Source organism: Aulostomus chinensis, chromosome 19 (genome assembly GCF_037954235.1).
Source record: "Aulostomus chinensis isolate RoL2024-O1b breed Wild chromosome 19, RoL_Achi_v1.0, whole genome shotgun sequence".
Classification (NCBI taxonomy): Eukaryota; Metazoa; Chordata; class Actinopteri; order Syngnathiformes; family Aulostomidae; genus Aulostomus; species Aulostomus chinensis.
Window position 1 is genome coordinate 9254505 of NC_141338.1, and position 12592 is coordinate 9267096.

Consider the following 12592-nt stretch of genomic DNA (forward strand, 5'->3'; position numbering starts at 1 on the left):
TGCATACTTGTTTGTATAATCAGGGGAAGTAATGGTGAAGTACATGGCACACAACATAAGGTGTATGGGTGAGGGGCAATATCAGCAAATGAGGGTACATTAGCCATAGATCATTTCATGTGGACCATCAAGTATTGTGGCTCTACATTTGCAGTGCCCTCTGAAATGTTGTAAATGCAATAAGGATGCTGTTCAAATGAGTACCAGGACATATTTAGATTCCAATTCACAGCAATGCACATGTGTACACATACATGCAGGAACTCACAAACACAATGCGTTTGCTGGGAATACACTCCCCACCAACTATGGCTTTTAAACACCAATGCACCGTGTAGAGTTCATGTCACAAAGCAAAAATAATGTTGATGACATTGTGTAATGCAAACGTGATTATAATGCCTAGATTTCCTTAAATACATGTTTAATCCCCATGCACAAATATTTTACACGACCACAGAGGAACTATAGCATTTGTGCATACAAGATCGTAGAATTTACTCTCAAGACAAGCCCAATTTCTCATCTAATCTTAATTTTTCCATTTCCATTGTATTCGTTCATCACATTCCAATCAGACAAACACAGTTAAAGTTCAAATCAGCACTGATGCACAAATATAAAAAAAAACAATGGATGTGAAGATCAAGTAACAAAAATGAATTTCACCACAGCAAAAATTGTGCCTGGAATGAGATATTTATGTTGGCCTTATTTTTATCAACACAGAATGTTTGACCCGACAGACCCTCTTCTATGCAACAGTATGTCCTGTTCTGCGATGTTGGCTAATGCTGGTGCAACTCCAGGCTACACTCAAACATGAGAAAGTATGAAGCCCCCTAATTCAATTAGTTTAGCCTCTGGAAACGTCAAGCTGTGGGAGACTTTATTTTTGAGGGGAGCAAGTAGGAGAGAGAAACAGATACAACTATGCAGCAAGAAAACTCTTGATTTAGTTTAACTATGGTTAAAGAGAAAGCAGAGCTAAAATAATTTGCTAACATAATCAACACAAAGAAAAATGATTGCAAATATGGTCACAAAACCACCGTCTTTGAGACCACAGGTTGTGATTTGCATCCATATTTCATGAGCTCTCCTTTGTCTAGTAATGCGAAGAATTGACAATAACATCCCACCACAAACACTTTGGCTCTTCATTTATCAAACAAACATACAAAAGGGAATGTTTGTGCAAAAAGTGTTTAATGGTCTCCATGCAAAGCTTGGCATCTATCAATGAGGACGTGCGCTGAGCCTACAATCAAATCCCATGTCACGTCTCAGTTTGTGAAAACTCAAGTTTTCAAATCAGCGTGGCCTCGTGGTACAACATAGGAGATCAGTCAGCCAGAGGAGTTTTATGAGATTTTTATGTGACTATTCCAGTGGCAGCACAATATTATTTCACTTTTCTGCCTGTCAAATAAAACTAGTCTGTACAGTTGATCTGGTAATGTGAAGGGGTCAATATGCGTGTTGAAGAAGCTCTGAGATCGTCCAGGTACAGCTGGTTTCGTGAAGCCTGCCGTGAGATGATGTTTATGCTCAGATCTTCATCTGATCTTTTTACACTCGATTGATAACTGAGTTCCTTTGTTTGTTTGTTTTTTCAACAAATTTTTCACAACTTTCCCTTAAGGGCGATTGAGAATTGATGACCCTCACTACTTTCCTTACTTTTCAGGTCCACTGCTGTACTTCACCAACAGATCAAGTCAACCGAATAGCATCTAAATTGTTTCTCCAGACTGCACTGAGGAATTAGTACTGTCTGACCCCTGAATCACTACCTGCTTTGACCAAATAAGCAGCTCCTTCATCCTGTCAGGGTTGTTGCGTGTGTTCTCCGCTGCCTGGTCCCACATCACAGGGCTGTGTGGTTTTTCTCTGTGGTTTCAGATACAGTAAAATGGTTGGTTGTGACGAACAATAAGCCCAGAAGTGTCGTCATCTAGTCAAATTAAACTGGTCGCTATTTGCTAGTTTGCAAAGTAAATATACAGTGTTCTTAAGAAAAAGGCTCCCCCAGAACATCAGAGCAGTTCTTCTTCTGAAGTTCCTATCAAATATGTAACTGAGTAGCGTACATTTAGCAGCTGTGTCACAGTGCACGACCCGAGAGGCTTCACAAAAGGCTATTTAGTGGTCCTTTTTGTTGGTCACGGAGTTTGGAAGAGCCATGCTGAGGTAAAAAAAAAGGATTTCTAAAAAAATCTTTTTTTGCTTCACTGACAATTCTAGCGGGCAGCTACACAACATATGTTCATAGCATCATAATGCACCTTGAATGCACCAGGCAACAGGGTGAGTACTGCTACTCTTCACAGCACAACTGCTTTAAATGGGGCTTTCAACCTGGTCCCAATTAGGTGCATGCTGGATCCCTCCTGACATCTCTTGGGTGGCTGCGTTGTGTTTGCTAGTGCTTTTCGCAGGAAGGAGACAGACTAAGGGATGTATCCAAGTCCTAGGAGTTATCTTTCCTTTTTGATGAGTAGGATTTTAATGTACTTGGAGTCATCTGACAATAATACCCCCCCCCCCTTCATCCATAACTAATTAGTTATGATATAACATGTCGATGGTGATTTGAAGAAAAGATGTCAAGTGATAATGCAAAGCGAGGAAAGGTACAGGTACTTTACAGAGGCATAGAAATACCTGAGTAAAAAAATAGTAAGAAAGATGAAGAATGATTTAAATGAGCTGTCAGTTCTTCAGGTATTCTTGCTTGTCCCACATGTGTGGCGTGTAGACTTTATTTGATTTTGATCCCAAGAACACAGATGAAACCCGGATGACCTGAGGCATCTGGATGCTTCTTAATGTACAAGTAAATCACAGATGTATTTAGGGTCGAGACCCTTTAGTGCTTTATAGACAAGTAAGAGGATTTTATAATCTATCCGTTGACATAAAGGATGCCGGTGTAGTGATTTAAGGACCAGTGTAATGTGCTCTCCTTTCTTGATGTTAGTAAGGACTTTGGCACTGGCATTCTATATGAGCCCAAGATGTCTGATCGAGTTTTTTTTTTTTTTTTTTTTTTTAATAAGAACTGTGAAGATGCCGTTACAATAGCAGGGTCTGCTGAAAATAAACACGTGAAAAAGTCTTTTTTTTATATTAACTAGACCGGAAGGCGGCGAATTTGTAAAAATAACTAACAATTATGTACAAAACCTGGTGTTGAGGTCTAACACGGCCAAGCCATTCATTTTGGAGTGAAAAATTGTCTTTTTCGAACATTGGCCTCAGCAGAGGTATGCACTCTGAACTGAACAGAGAGATCTGTAGTGCATCTGGTACCATAAAAACATGTTTAAAGTAGCTTGTAGAGCGTCACAGCAGCATGTAGTGGGCCTATGGTGTTGAATAATTTCTTTCAAGTTTGCATAATCTAGGTGGATAAAACAGGCCAGATTAACTAGAGTGGTTTTGAACACAGGTGACATCGACATTTTGTTCACGGGTGGAGTTACACACTGTCTCAACCTCAGTGTTTTATCTGACTTGGTGGTGGACAGCAGTTCAGGGGGGACTGAATGGTTGCCCTCAGTCAGGTGCTACAGGCCATGGGTTAATTTGGCAGCAAGAGAACAGACCCCCACTCAGGTTAAATGAACTGTAATAGTTTGTACAATCCCAGGACAAGTTTAAATTTTCAATGATGTGGAGGAAAGCTCGGTGTTTAATGTCAGCAAGAGACTAAAATATTCAATTCTTTTCCCTCACGTGGTGTCTAAATCAAACGCTAATTATCTGACTAGGGACTTTCTGCAAAATGTCATTTCAGAAGACCCTTAAAGAGTTAAACTGATACGTTCTATATCAGAGGAACTGCGCTTCACGTTCCTGACTCACTATCTAGATACTAACAAGTCAGCTTGGCCTCTTTCTGGATATATTCATGCTTCACCCATGATTTTACTTTTTATTTTTATGGTCGTTTTATTGCCTTTTTATATGCAGTATAATTTATCTTTTTTAAATGATTTCTTCTTAATGTCTTAATTTAACATATTTTATTACCTTTTGGATGAACGGTTCCATAAAATATATGTTCCTTGCCATCGTCTTATCTTTCATCTTTTTTTTTTGCTTTTTCATCTAACGGGTGCATTTGTGCTGCCATATTTTTCAATTTCAAATGGCCATGCAGGTATGAAGGGTCATTCTACGGTAAAATCAACTATTCTTACTTTATGGAGATCATTCTCTTAACTTTAATACCCCCAAATCCTCTGCTCTCCTTTGTCTTCTAGCAGATTACAGGTACAAAGAGAGATCATTTTATTTGCCAAAAGAAATCAAAATGAAGATAGATGTACTTTCCAATATGATGTTTTAAGATTTATAAATAATATAATAGTACAGTAAGTCCCCACCGCTTTCAAAAGCAGTTGTCGTGCAGCCAAACAAACGGCGCAACTGTGCAGCGGTCGTCTAGAATGAACACTCGAACTGAACCTAGAGAGACCTGACAGGAAACTAACTGCAAAAAAACATTGACTAACTCCTCAAATTCTTTATTACACTTAATTTAAAGATATGTTCCCTTAACAAGGTGCTCGTTTTCTAAGAGAACAGAACTGTCAAACAAATGCATACGCATGAGCAGCCATTCTAAATCCTGCAGTTGACAGGAATCAATTTTACAACATTGCGGTAAAATTTTTATATACTATGCCGTTCTTTTAAGCACACTGTGACAAAATTTCTCCCAAAACTGGAATTAATATTTGTAGTTTTGTTCCAGAGAGTAAAGTTTTTCATTCATGTGACTTTGGTTTGTAATTTGGCAGTAGCGATATCCCTTACAGAGATGTCATGGAAATGTATAGATGAAAGATAGAAAAAGAAAGGAATAGTCGTTTTGTGACTGACACTTGTTTGTGTGATGTGTTAATGTGCTGATGGGGAAACGGGCCATCCATGACGACGCTCCTGATAAGATAAGATTTCATCATTAGTGCTTCTTTGTGGCTCCAGATATTCTTCTCAAGACTGGAGGAATAGAATTTTTGTTTTTATCTTGGCTCGCTCTCAAAGTCTGCCATAATGCTTTTCAAAGGTGTTTTGATTGCAGGAGGTGATTACACATGTGTGAATGTACGTGTGTGCTCCTGAGATCAAGAGACTGTGTGTGTGTGTGTGTGTGTGTGTGTGTGTGTGTGTGTGTGTGTCTGCGTGTGCTCATCTGTGTTTTCATGCCTTCACTATACTCTGTGCACTAAGCTTACGTGTGAGCATGCATATGGATGTGTTTCCGTTCTATATGTGCCTGTTGGTCTTGGCTGAGAGATCCCAGATGAGAAAAACAGATAAATTTTAAGGAAGTTAAGGGGGGAAAAAATCTTACTGTGGATTAAGCCTGAAAGAACAACAAACAGGCCAGTAGTTCTTTTGTCAGTGTAGAAGACGATATGCATTTGAGCTTTCATTGTTTTTAATTTTACACCTCCGGTATGTCAAACAATGTACTACCTTAAAGAGGCAGAAGTATTTATGCCGGAGCTGGTCAAATACAGGAATATATGCACAGGAGTCGGTGTTTCTATTGACAATAATTGCTTTAGTGTAATCAGCACACATTTCTGTGATATTAATTAAGCGTAATGGATGGAATTTACATAACCTAAAAATAGAAATCCTGAGCGAGGCTTGCATTCAACTCCAAACCTTCACTTGTATCCTTTGTGTCACACTTCAAACACAAACTTCAATTCTAGAAGGTTCATGTGCATATAAAGGCCTCTATTGTTATCTGTGCGGGAAAAACGACAAATGCTAAAAGATGTTCTGTCCATGAACAACCACACTCATGCAAAACCACCTCAGATATCTATTTCTATATAATAATTTTGTCTATACAGAACAGACTGAGATCCAAGGACTCACTACAAAGGCTACACATTCCCTCTGTCTACAACTTATGAATGGTCAATGTTTTATATTAGAAGGATTACGCAAGGCTCAGTTTTTACATCCAACATTCTATTGAGCAGAGCGTGTTGGATACTGCAGTGAAGAAACCAGCCAACTTAGAAAAGTAAAACAATTTAATAAGTAAAATAATAAATGATGAGAGGGAATGAAAAGTAATAGGGATATTAAAAGTGATGCCAAAAACTTCTACAGTTTATTTGGGATATATATTGTTTTACAATTACTTTATTATAAGTTAGTCTGCAAATTTTGAAATCAATGTAACTTTTAAATACTCGATGAATTAAGCAAACTTGTCCCAGTTAATACGCGACTATATAAAGTTTTAAGTGCAAGCTCTGCTGAAGCTGTTTATGTTGCTGAGCTACACCAGAAAGTAAATAGTATTGAAAGTTGTTCAGGTTTTCATTCAAAAGTAGTTCTCTGATGGCAAATGACAGAAACAGTTGTGCAAAGACCAGAAACACTGAGCTTGATGGAGAAGCTCAAACTGCAGAAAGTGCAAGTAAATGTTGTTTTTTAGAAAGATACTTCTCTTTCTCTTGAATGTCTCTACGCTGCAGGTGTACACTGAAGTACGCTGATGTATTTAGCTGTGCATGAGGGTACCCATAAATGATGACTGCTGGAGCATAAAATAAAAGCACATATAGTTAGGTACACGGAGTTCTCAAGCAGCAGACTTGTCAGCAGAAGAGCCAAGGGGATGGATGGCGGGATATAATGGGGAAGTGTTGTCAACCACGGTAGAGTCCAATTACAGAGGGGGTGTGGGGTAGAAATGATGTTAGGAGAGTTGCACTCGCTCTTTTTCTCTGGGAGGTCTCTTCACTTCAGCTCTGAGATTGCCTTTGACTCAATGACAGCTCTGAAACCCACATCAGGGAGAGGATTAGCCCAGACCGGGGTGCCTCAGTGGACTGGGGGTCAAACTAACTCAATCCTGGTACCCTCTCTTCATACTTTCTCAACCCCCTAATGTTCTCCTCCATCACCTATTGCCCACCCCCTCTGAGCCTTGCAATGATTTAACCCCAGACGGTCCAACCTTCCACCCCTGCATTCACTCTTCAGTTCGGCCTTCTTAGTTTCCACCATAATTTACCCTCTTTCCCTGACCTTTCTGCCCCAGGCCATTCCAAACAAACCACCACCCATGAATTGAGCCAAAGAAGCCAAGATGTCAAACTCTTGCTCAGGTAAAACCCAGTGGCCTGACAGTGGGAGATCTGTCCCACCCCCCTCACCCCCACCCACCAGTCCTGAAAGAAGAAGCAGCAGCAAAGGCAGCAGTAGCTTGCTGTGTGGTCAACAAAAGCACTTTGGCAGCTGAACATCAAACGATCAAACAGAACATCTGGGGGAACTTTGCTCTTTGCAACACCATGTCAAAGGCTACATTTGCAGTGTGACAGAATACAATGTTTTTTCTTAGAAATACTTCTTAAGATAAATACTTGATAAATTGATAAATTAAGCTCATATATATATGTGTACATATATATGTGTACATATATATATATATATATATATATATATATATACATATATATATATATATATACATATATATATATATATATATATATATATATATATATATATATAGTGTTGTTTTTACACTTAATCATTTAAATGAATAACAGATTTTGATGGCTAGAACACACATTGCTTCTCTGACCAGAGACAAGATTGCTCTAACAACAGTAAATAGTCCGCCAGTGCCACTGACCACTACCACTGGAATTCAACCGCAGCTAGTGAAATATACCACAGCTGTAAAACTACCTACAGTACATCAATAATCACTGTAGTGTGTCAAATAAATACATCCCACTTTAGGCAGCCTTCCACAGACACTGCCAGGAAGTTGTGTGAGGGTATTTTATGGAACATGGGTATCATCACTCCATCTTGCATAACATGCATACTCATCCTTTCCTCTCTTATCAAGCACTTTCCTTCTCATGTGAACCACGCTGACAGCACGATAGCGAGATGGCACAACACGCAGCGGTGCCATGTATAGCACAATCTTTAACGAGTCAGCACATTCCATGAAAGCAAAGCATCAAACTCTCACCACAGTGTGCAGATAATACTTTCAACAAGCCATCTGTTTGCCCTTGCTTCATGGAACATGGGAAAAAACAAATGTGGGCAACAATTGACCTGTGACTTAGGAAATAAATGTTGAACCGCAGATTTGAAACTGCAGAAGCATTTGCTGGCTTGTTAGTACTCCTGGGGGTATTGAAAGGGATATCTGGTATAACAAGAGCATATTTTTGTAGATAGTTTCCACAGATAAACAAATATCTACTCAATGTCTGGTCTAAAAAAAAAAAATCCCTAATTATATCACACATTTAAGCATTAGGCAAAATCATTCAGTTATTTTCAACTCCACAAGAAAGAAAAACACCGTCTTGAATAAAGGGTTGTGCAGCTTTCTTCCTTTGCCAGGAGGGATGGTCTTCCAGAAGCCAAATCTTTGTTCTACATGTTTTTATTTCTCAACTTAGGTATGTCAGAAGAAAAAATACGGGATATTATGCATAGTGCTGCCAAAGTCAATTATGACTGATGCTGTGGAAAAGAATATTCACCTACCAGGTCACTCACCTGTCTACATATCGGCGGAGAGGTTCATTGAAAATAAGACCCTGTGGTGCATGGGTGAAGGGTGGCTGGCGCAGCAGGCGGTACCGCAGTGGTTGGCAATGCCTACAAAGTGTGCAGTCTGGTTTGGATGCCAAGAGTGTTGCATCAATCTCTAGGTGTTGCTCCATAGTGAAAAACTGTACCCCATAAACCTCTTCCTCTATGTCCAGTTTGAGAGTCAGCGCCGTGTCACAGAAGACATTACTGGGACCCAATGAAATGTTGTTCCCACTGACAGTTAGTAGCAAGATGTTGTGGATAGCCGGTAGTGCCGTTTCCTCAGGGCTGAAGAAGGTGACCCAAACAGTCAAGGAGTCTGGAACCAGTGGGTAGGGGAACTCCAGCTGGAGCATGCAGCCCTGGAGGGGGCACTCCGAGAGGCCAACAACGCCTTGCTCGATCCTGGCATTGGGACTCCAGGTGCGTACACTTGGCTCACAAGCCTGTTCAACATCTGGAGGGCCTGTGTTTGAAAATTACAAAAAAAAAGAAGACATATTGTTACACCTAACATGTAGACAATAAAAGAAGCTTCAGGTAATTCATAGAAAACAATCAACATCACATTAAACTTGCAGTGCACAACTTCTGTCTTCCCCATTTGGCAGTAAAGACTAATTACAATAACACTCATCATGCTGTCCGCATATGCATAAGATGCATGCAGGTTACTGCATATGTCATGAGCACACAGGAGGTGTTGCCCCCCCCCCCCCCCCCCAACTTCCAGGAACATCTTAAAATCTTCTTGTGCAAATAACGACAGCGGTAAAAATGTCAAATAATGAAGATGTAAGGAGAGGTAATAAACTATTTGTAGATTATTTTCAGCAAAAGAATTGTGTTTTTACAAATACCATCCAAAAAAGAAGTAGATGTGCACATCCCAGGAAATTCAATCAAATGTCGAACCAAGAGACACAACTGAAAGGAATAAAAAAAGATGAAAGTCCACACATTGTAGCTCCCTTTTAAGAGATTTATTGTGAACTGCTGTTTGAATACAGTGTGCAGACATTCATCTTTTTCCTCTCTTTTTACAAATACCAACCTGTCTATGAGCAGTAAAGGATGATTTATAGTTGCGTGTCACCTGAATGCAGAAAAAAACACCGTAGCCCCTGCAAATGCCCTACACCATTATGAACGTTCGCTGTGGCTGCGTTGTACTGCGGAAACACTACCTGAGCCTCCTTTGCATTGAGATTCTTTGTTTATGTCAAACAAAGGGCAACTGAACTCCAGGAGATCATTTTGGAGTTGGAAATGATACATGTTGGACAGTTACCTGAAATAAAGTCATAAGAGTTCAGATGGCAGGAGGAGATCGTGTGGAATGATTGCGTCAATAGGAGAAAATGTCTGCACTGTCCAACAAGGACTCGAAGCTAAACCAATTATTATCCATGTTTGCGTTTGCCATCAATCACTTTTGTTTTTTGACCGTAATTATTCCTCTGAATGCCGAGGTGCTTTGTCATCTTGAACTTTTCTTGGAAGCATCTTAGATTATTCTACGACTCTTATGCTCAACGTTGCAGTAATTGTTCATTTTTTTAAACTTTTTGATAGGATAGCACTTCCTTTGTTTTATAGTATTGAGGGGGGAAAAAAAGAACGCGTCGAATGAAATGAAATCGTTTCTGTAAATGCATGAAAAGCAGCCATACGTTTTCCTTATATTGTGTTGGGGAGATTGTCTGGAACCTGGCAATATCTGAACCATGATGATGGGATATTCTGTGACTTATCAATTGGAATGAAATATTTGGTAAGCTAACAGAAATAAATGTATTTTACTCACAGAATCATAAAAAGAAGAATGTACTTGCGCAAAGATGAAGTGTCTCTTAACCGCAACCTTTGAATCATTGCAATAAAAAGCCAATACACTCACTTATAAGCACTTATTTGGATACGATGTCTTTCTGACATTAGAGACGATGCAGATATTTGCTGTAACGTAAAAACAGATGGCACAAAGAAACAGTGTCACTAAAAATCGTGACATATGAATCATTAACAGTTGACCTGGGAAGAGGAAGAAGAAGAAGATTTTAATATCATGTTACATCCATAATACCACAGAATTCTGGGAAGTGGATTTGCATCTATATGGTTCTATGGGTTAAATTATATTGAGGTATATAAATATGAGTACAAAAATCCTGTGATGCTGAAACCCTGCGAGGATGCAGAAAAGGTCTCTGCATAGCTGGTGCTCCTTCAACTAAATTATAAAGCTTATATCATTTTTATGAGTGAAGGATAACGATCTTTTTAGTGTTTGACTTGTTGCTACATCAAGGTAGAGGTGAAACTGAGAGTTCATTGTGAGTCCATCTGCAGAGGAAAGGCAGAGCCGAGGTGTGTACCTTCCACGAGGGGCCCTGTGCAGGGTTCTCACTTCAGCAGTCATTACAACCTCTAACAGTCACACTCCAGCCATATTTGGAGTCAACACACAGCTAACTTGCATTATCCAAAGTGACGTACGCTAACATTCATCAAGCACTTTTAGAGGCCAGAAAGCGGCAGACGCTATGTTCTCCCTCGATTTCCTTTTGTGCATTTCCAAGTTGGCAACCAACGAAGCCATTTGCTAACCTCATTTCTGGGCACGGTGCAAAATTCCAGTGTTTAATCAAGTGAGGACTGAATACGGTTTCCAAGCCACATTATCTCAACACATTTATTATTGTACTGTAACTGTGTGTGTGGCCAGAGTAGAGGTGAAAGTAAGTGAGACAAGGAGAAAGACAAAGAGGGGGGAGGATGGTATCGTGAATTACCTAAGGTACTCCGAGAGCTTGGCTTTGCGTCGAGCTACCTCCTCCTTTACTCCTGGTTTTCTGGGTAGATTTTAATTGAGTTTGAGGAAAGGAGCTGTAGCCACTGAAAATATTTTGTAATGTCAGCTGTTTTGATGGGCCCTACTCCTGCTTTGGCACCCTCGCTAATGTGGTCTGAGATTTAAGTGTAGGCAGAATCAGAGTGTCATCCACTCTGTAATCTTAGGCTATGTAAACTATATTTTAAACACCCAAAGTTGCATTTAATTTTGGAAGTACAGTCTGTGCAACCAAAGAGTTTGAAACCCTAAATCAAAATCACAAGCATTTACAGATGTAATTGTAGACATGGCAGCTACCTGCAACAGGTTATGTAAAATTGACAGCTATGTTGTGAGCACTGAAGTGTTTGACCTGTCAATCAGAGAGAGGGGATCTGAGCCATCCAGATCCTTGAATATGAGCTGATGGTATTCATCCATCAGGAGAAACATTACATCCGATGAGAAATTCACTCTTCAAAGCTTCCTTGGTTGTTGCTCGTGGACGACCACATGCTTCCTCCGTCACATGTGGAGTCTACAGCTGCATCCTTTCACCAGGCAGCAGGAGTTTCACTAGGAGGACGTAGTACAGGACGGATTATACTCCATTCATCCTTCCATTGTCTATAACACTTAGTGGTTATTGGACAAGAGGCAGGCTGCATGTTACAGACGATTTAGAGTCTCCAATTAACCTAACTTGCATGTTTTTGTCAAAGCAGAACTGGAAAAAAACATGCAAACGCTATACAGAAGGGCCTCAGCTAGCTGTCAGATTCCAACCCAGAACCTTCTACCTTTAAGGTTACAGTGCTAGCCACTGAATCATATTATTACCCCCCCCCCCACAATTTGCCTCACCCCCATAAACATATCCTGACCAACCAGAAGAGGTGCAGTGATCAGGAAACATGCTCTCCTCCAGCCTCCCGTCTGCGGACACAGCAAGTTGTGTCTCTGCAAACCGAGCGAGACGTAAGATGGGGAACCAAATCGACGACCCCCCTTGTTGGTAGGGAACAAATTAGATGGTTGCGCTACCTGGGCACCCCCTGACTGCAACTAGTGTCAACATAAGCAAATGTGTCTCCATCCAGAAACCAAAATCCATATTGTTTCGTATGGGCAATTCTTTCC

General features: G+C 40.1%; 1 protein-coding gene across 1 annotated transcript in view; it reads right to left on the reverse strand.

Moving 5' to 3' along the window:
* pappaa (pregnancy-associated plasma protein A, pappalysin 1a) overlaps positions 1–12592 on the reverse strand; it is a 103162-nt gene that overhangs the window by 61818 nt on the left and 28752 nt on the right. The window contains exon 7 of the mRNA XM_086186987.1: positions 8581–9082. Coding sequence (XP_086043113.1) covers positions 8581–9082 — 502 coding nt within the window. The remainder of the gene's footprint in view (positions 1–8580; positions 9083–12592) is intronic.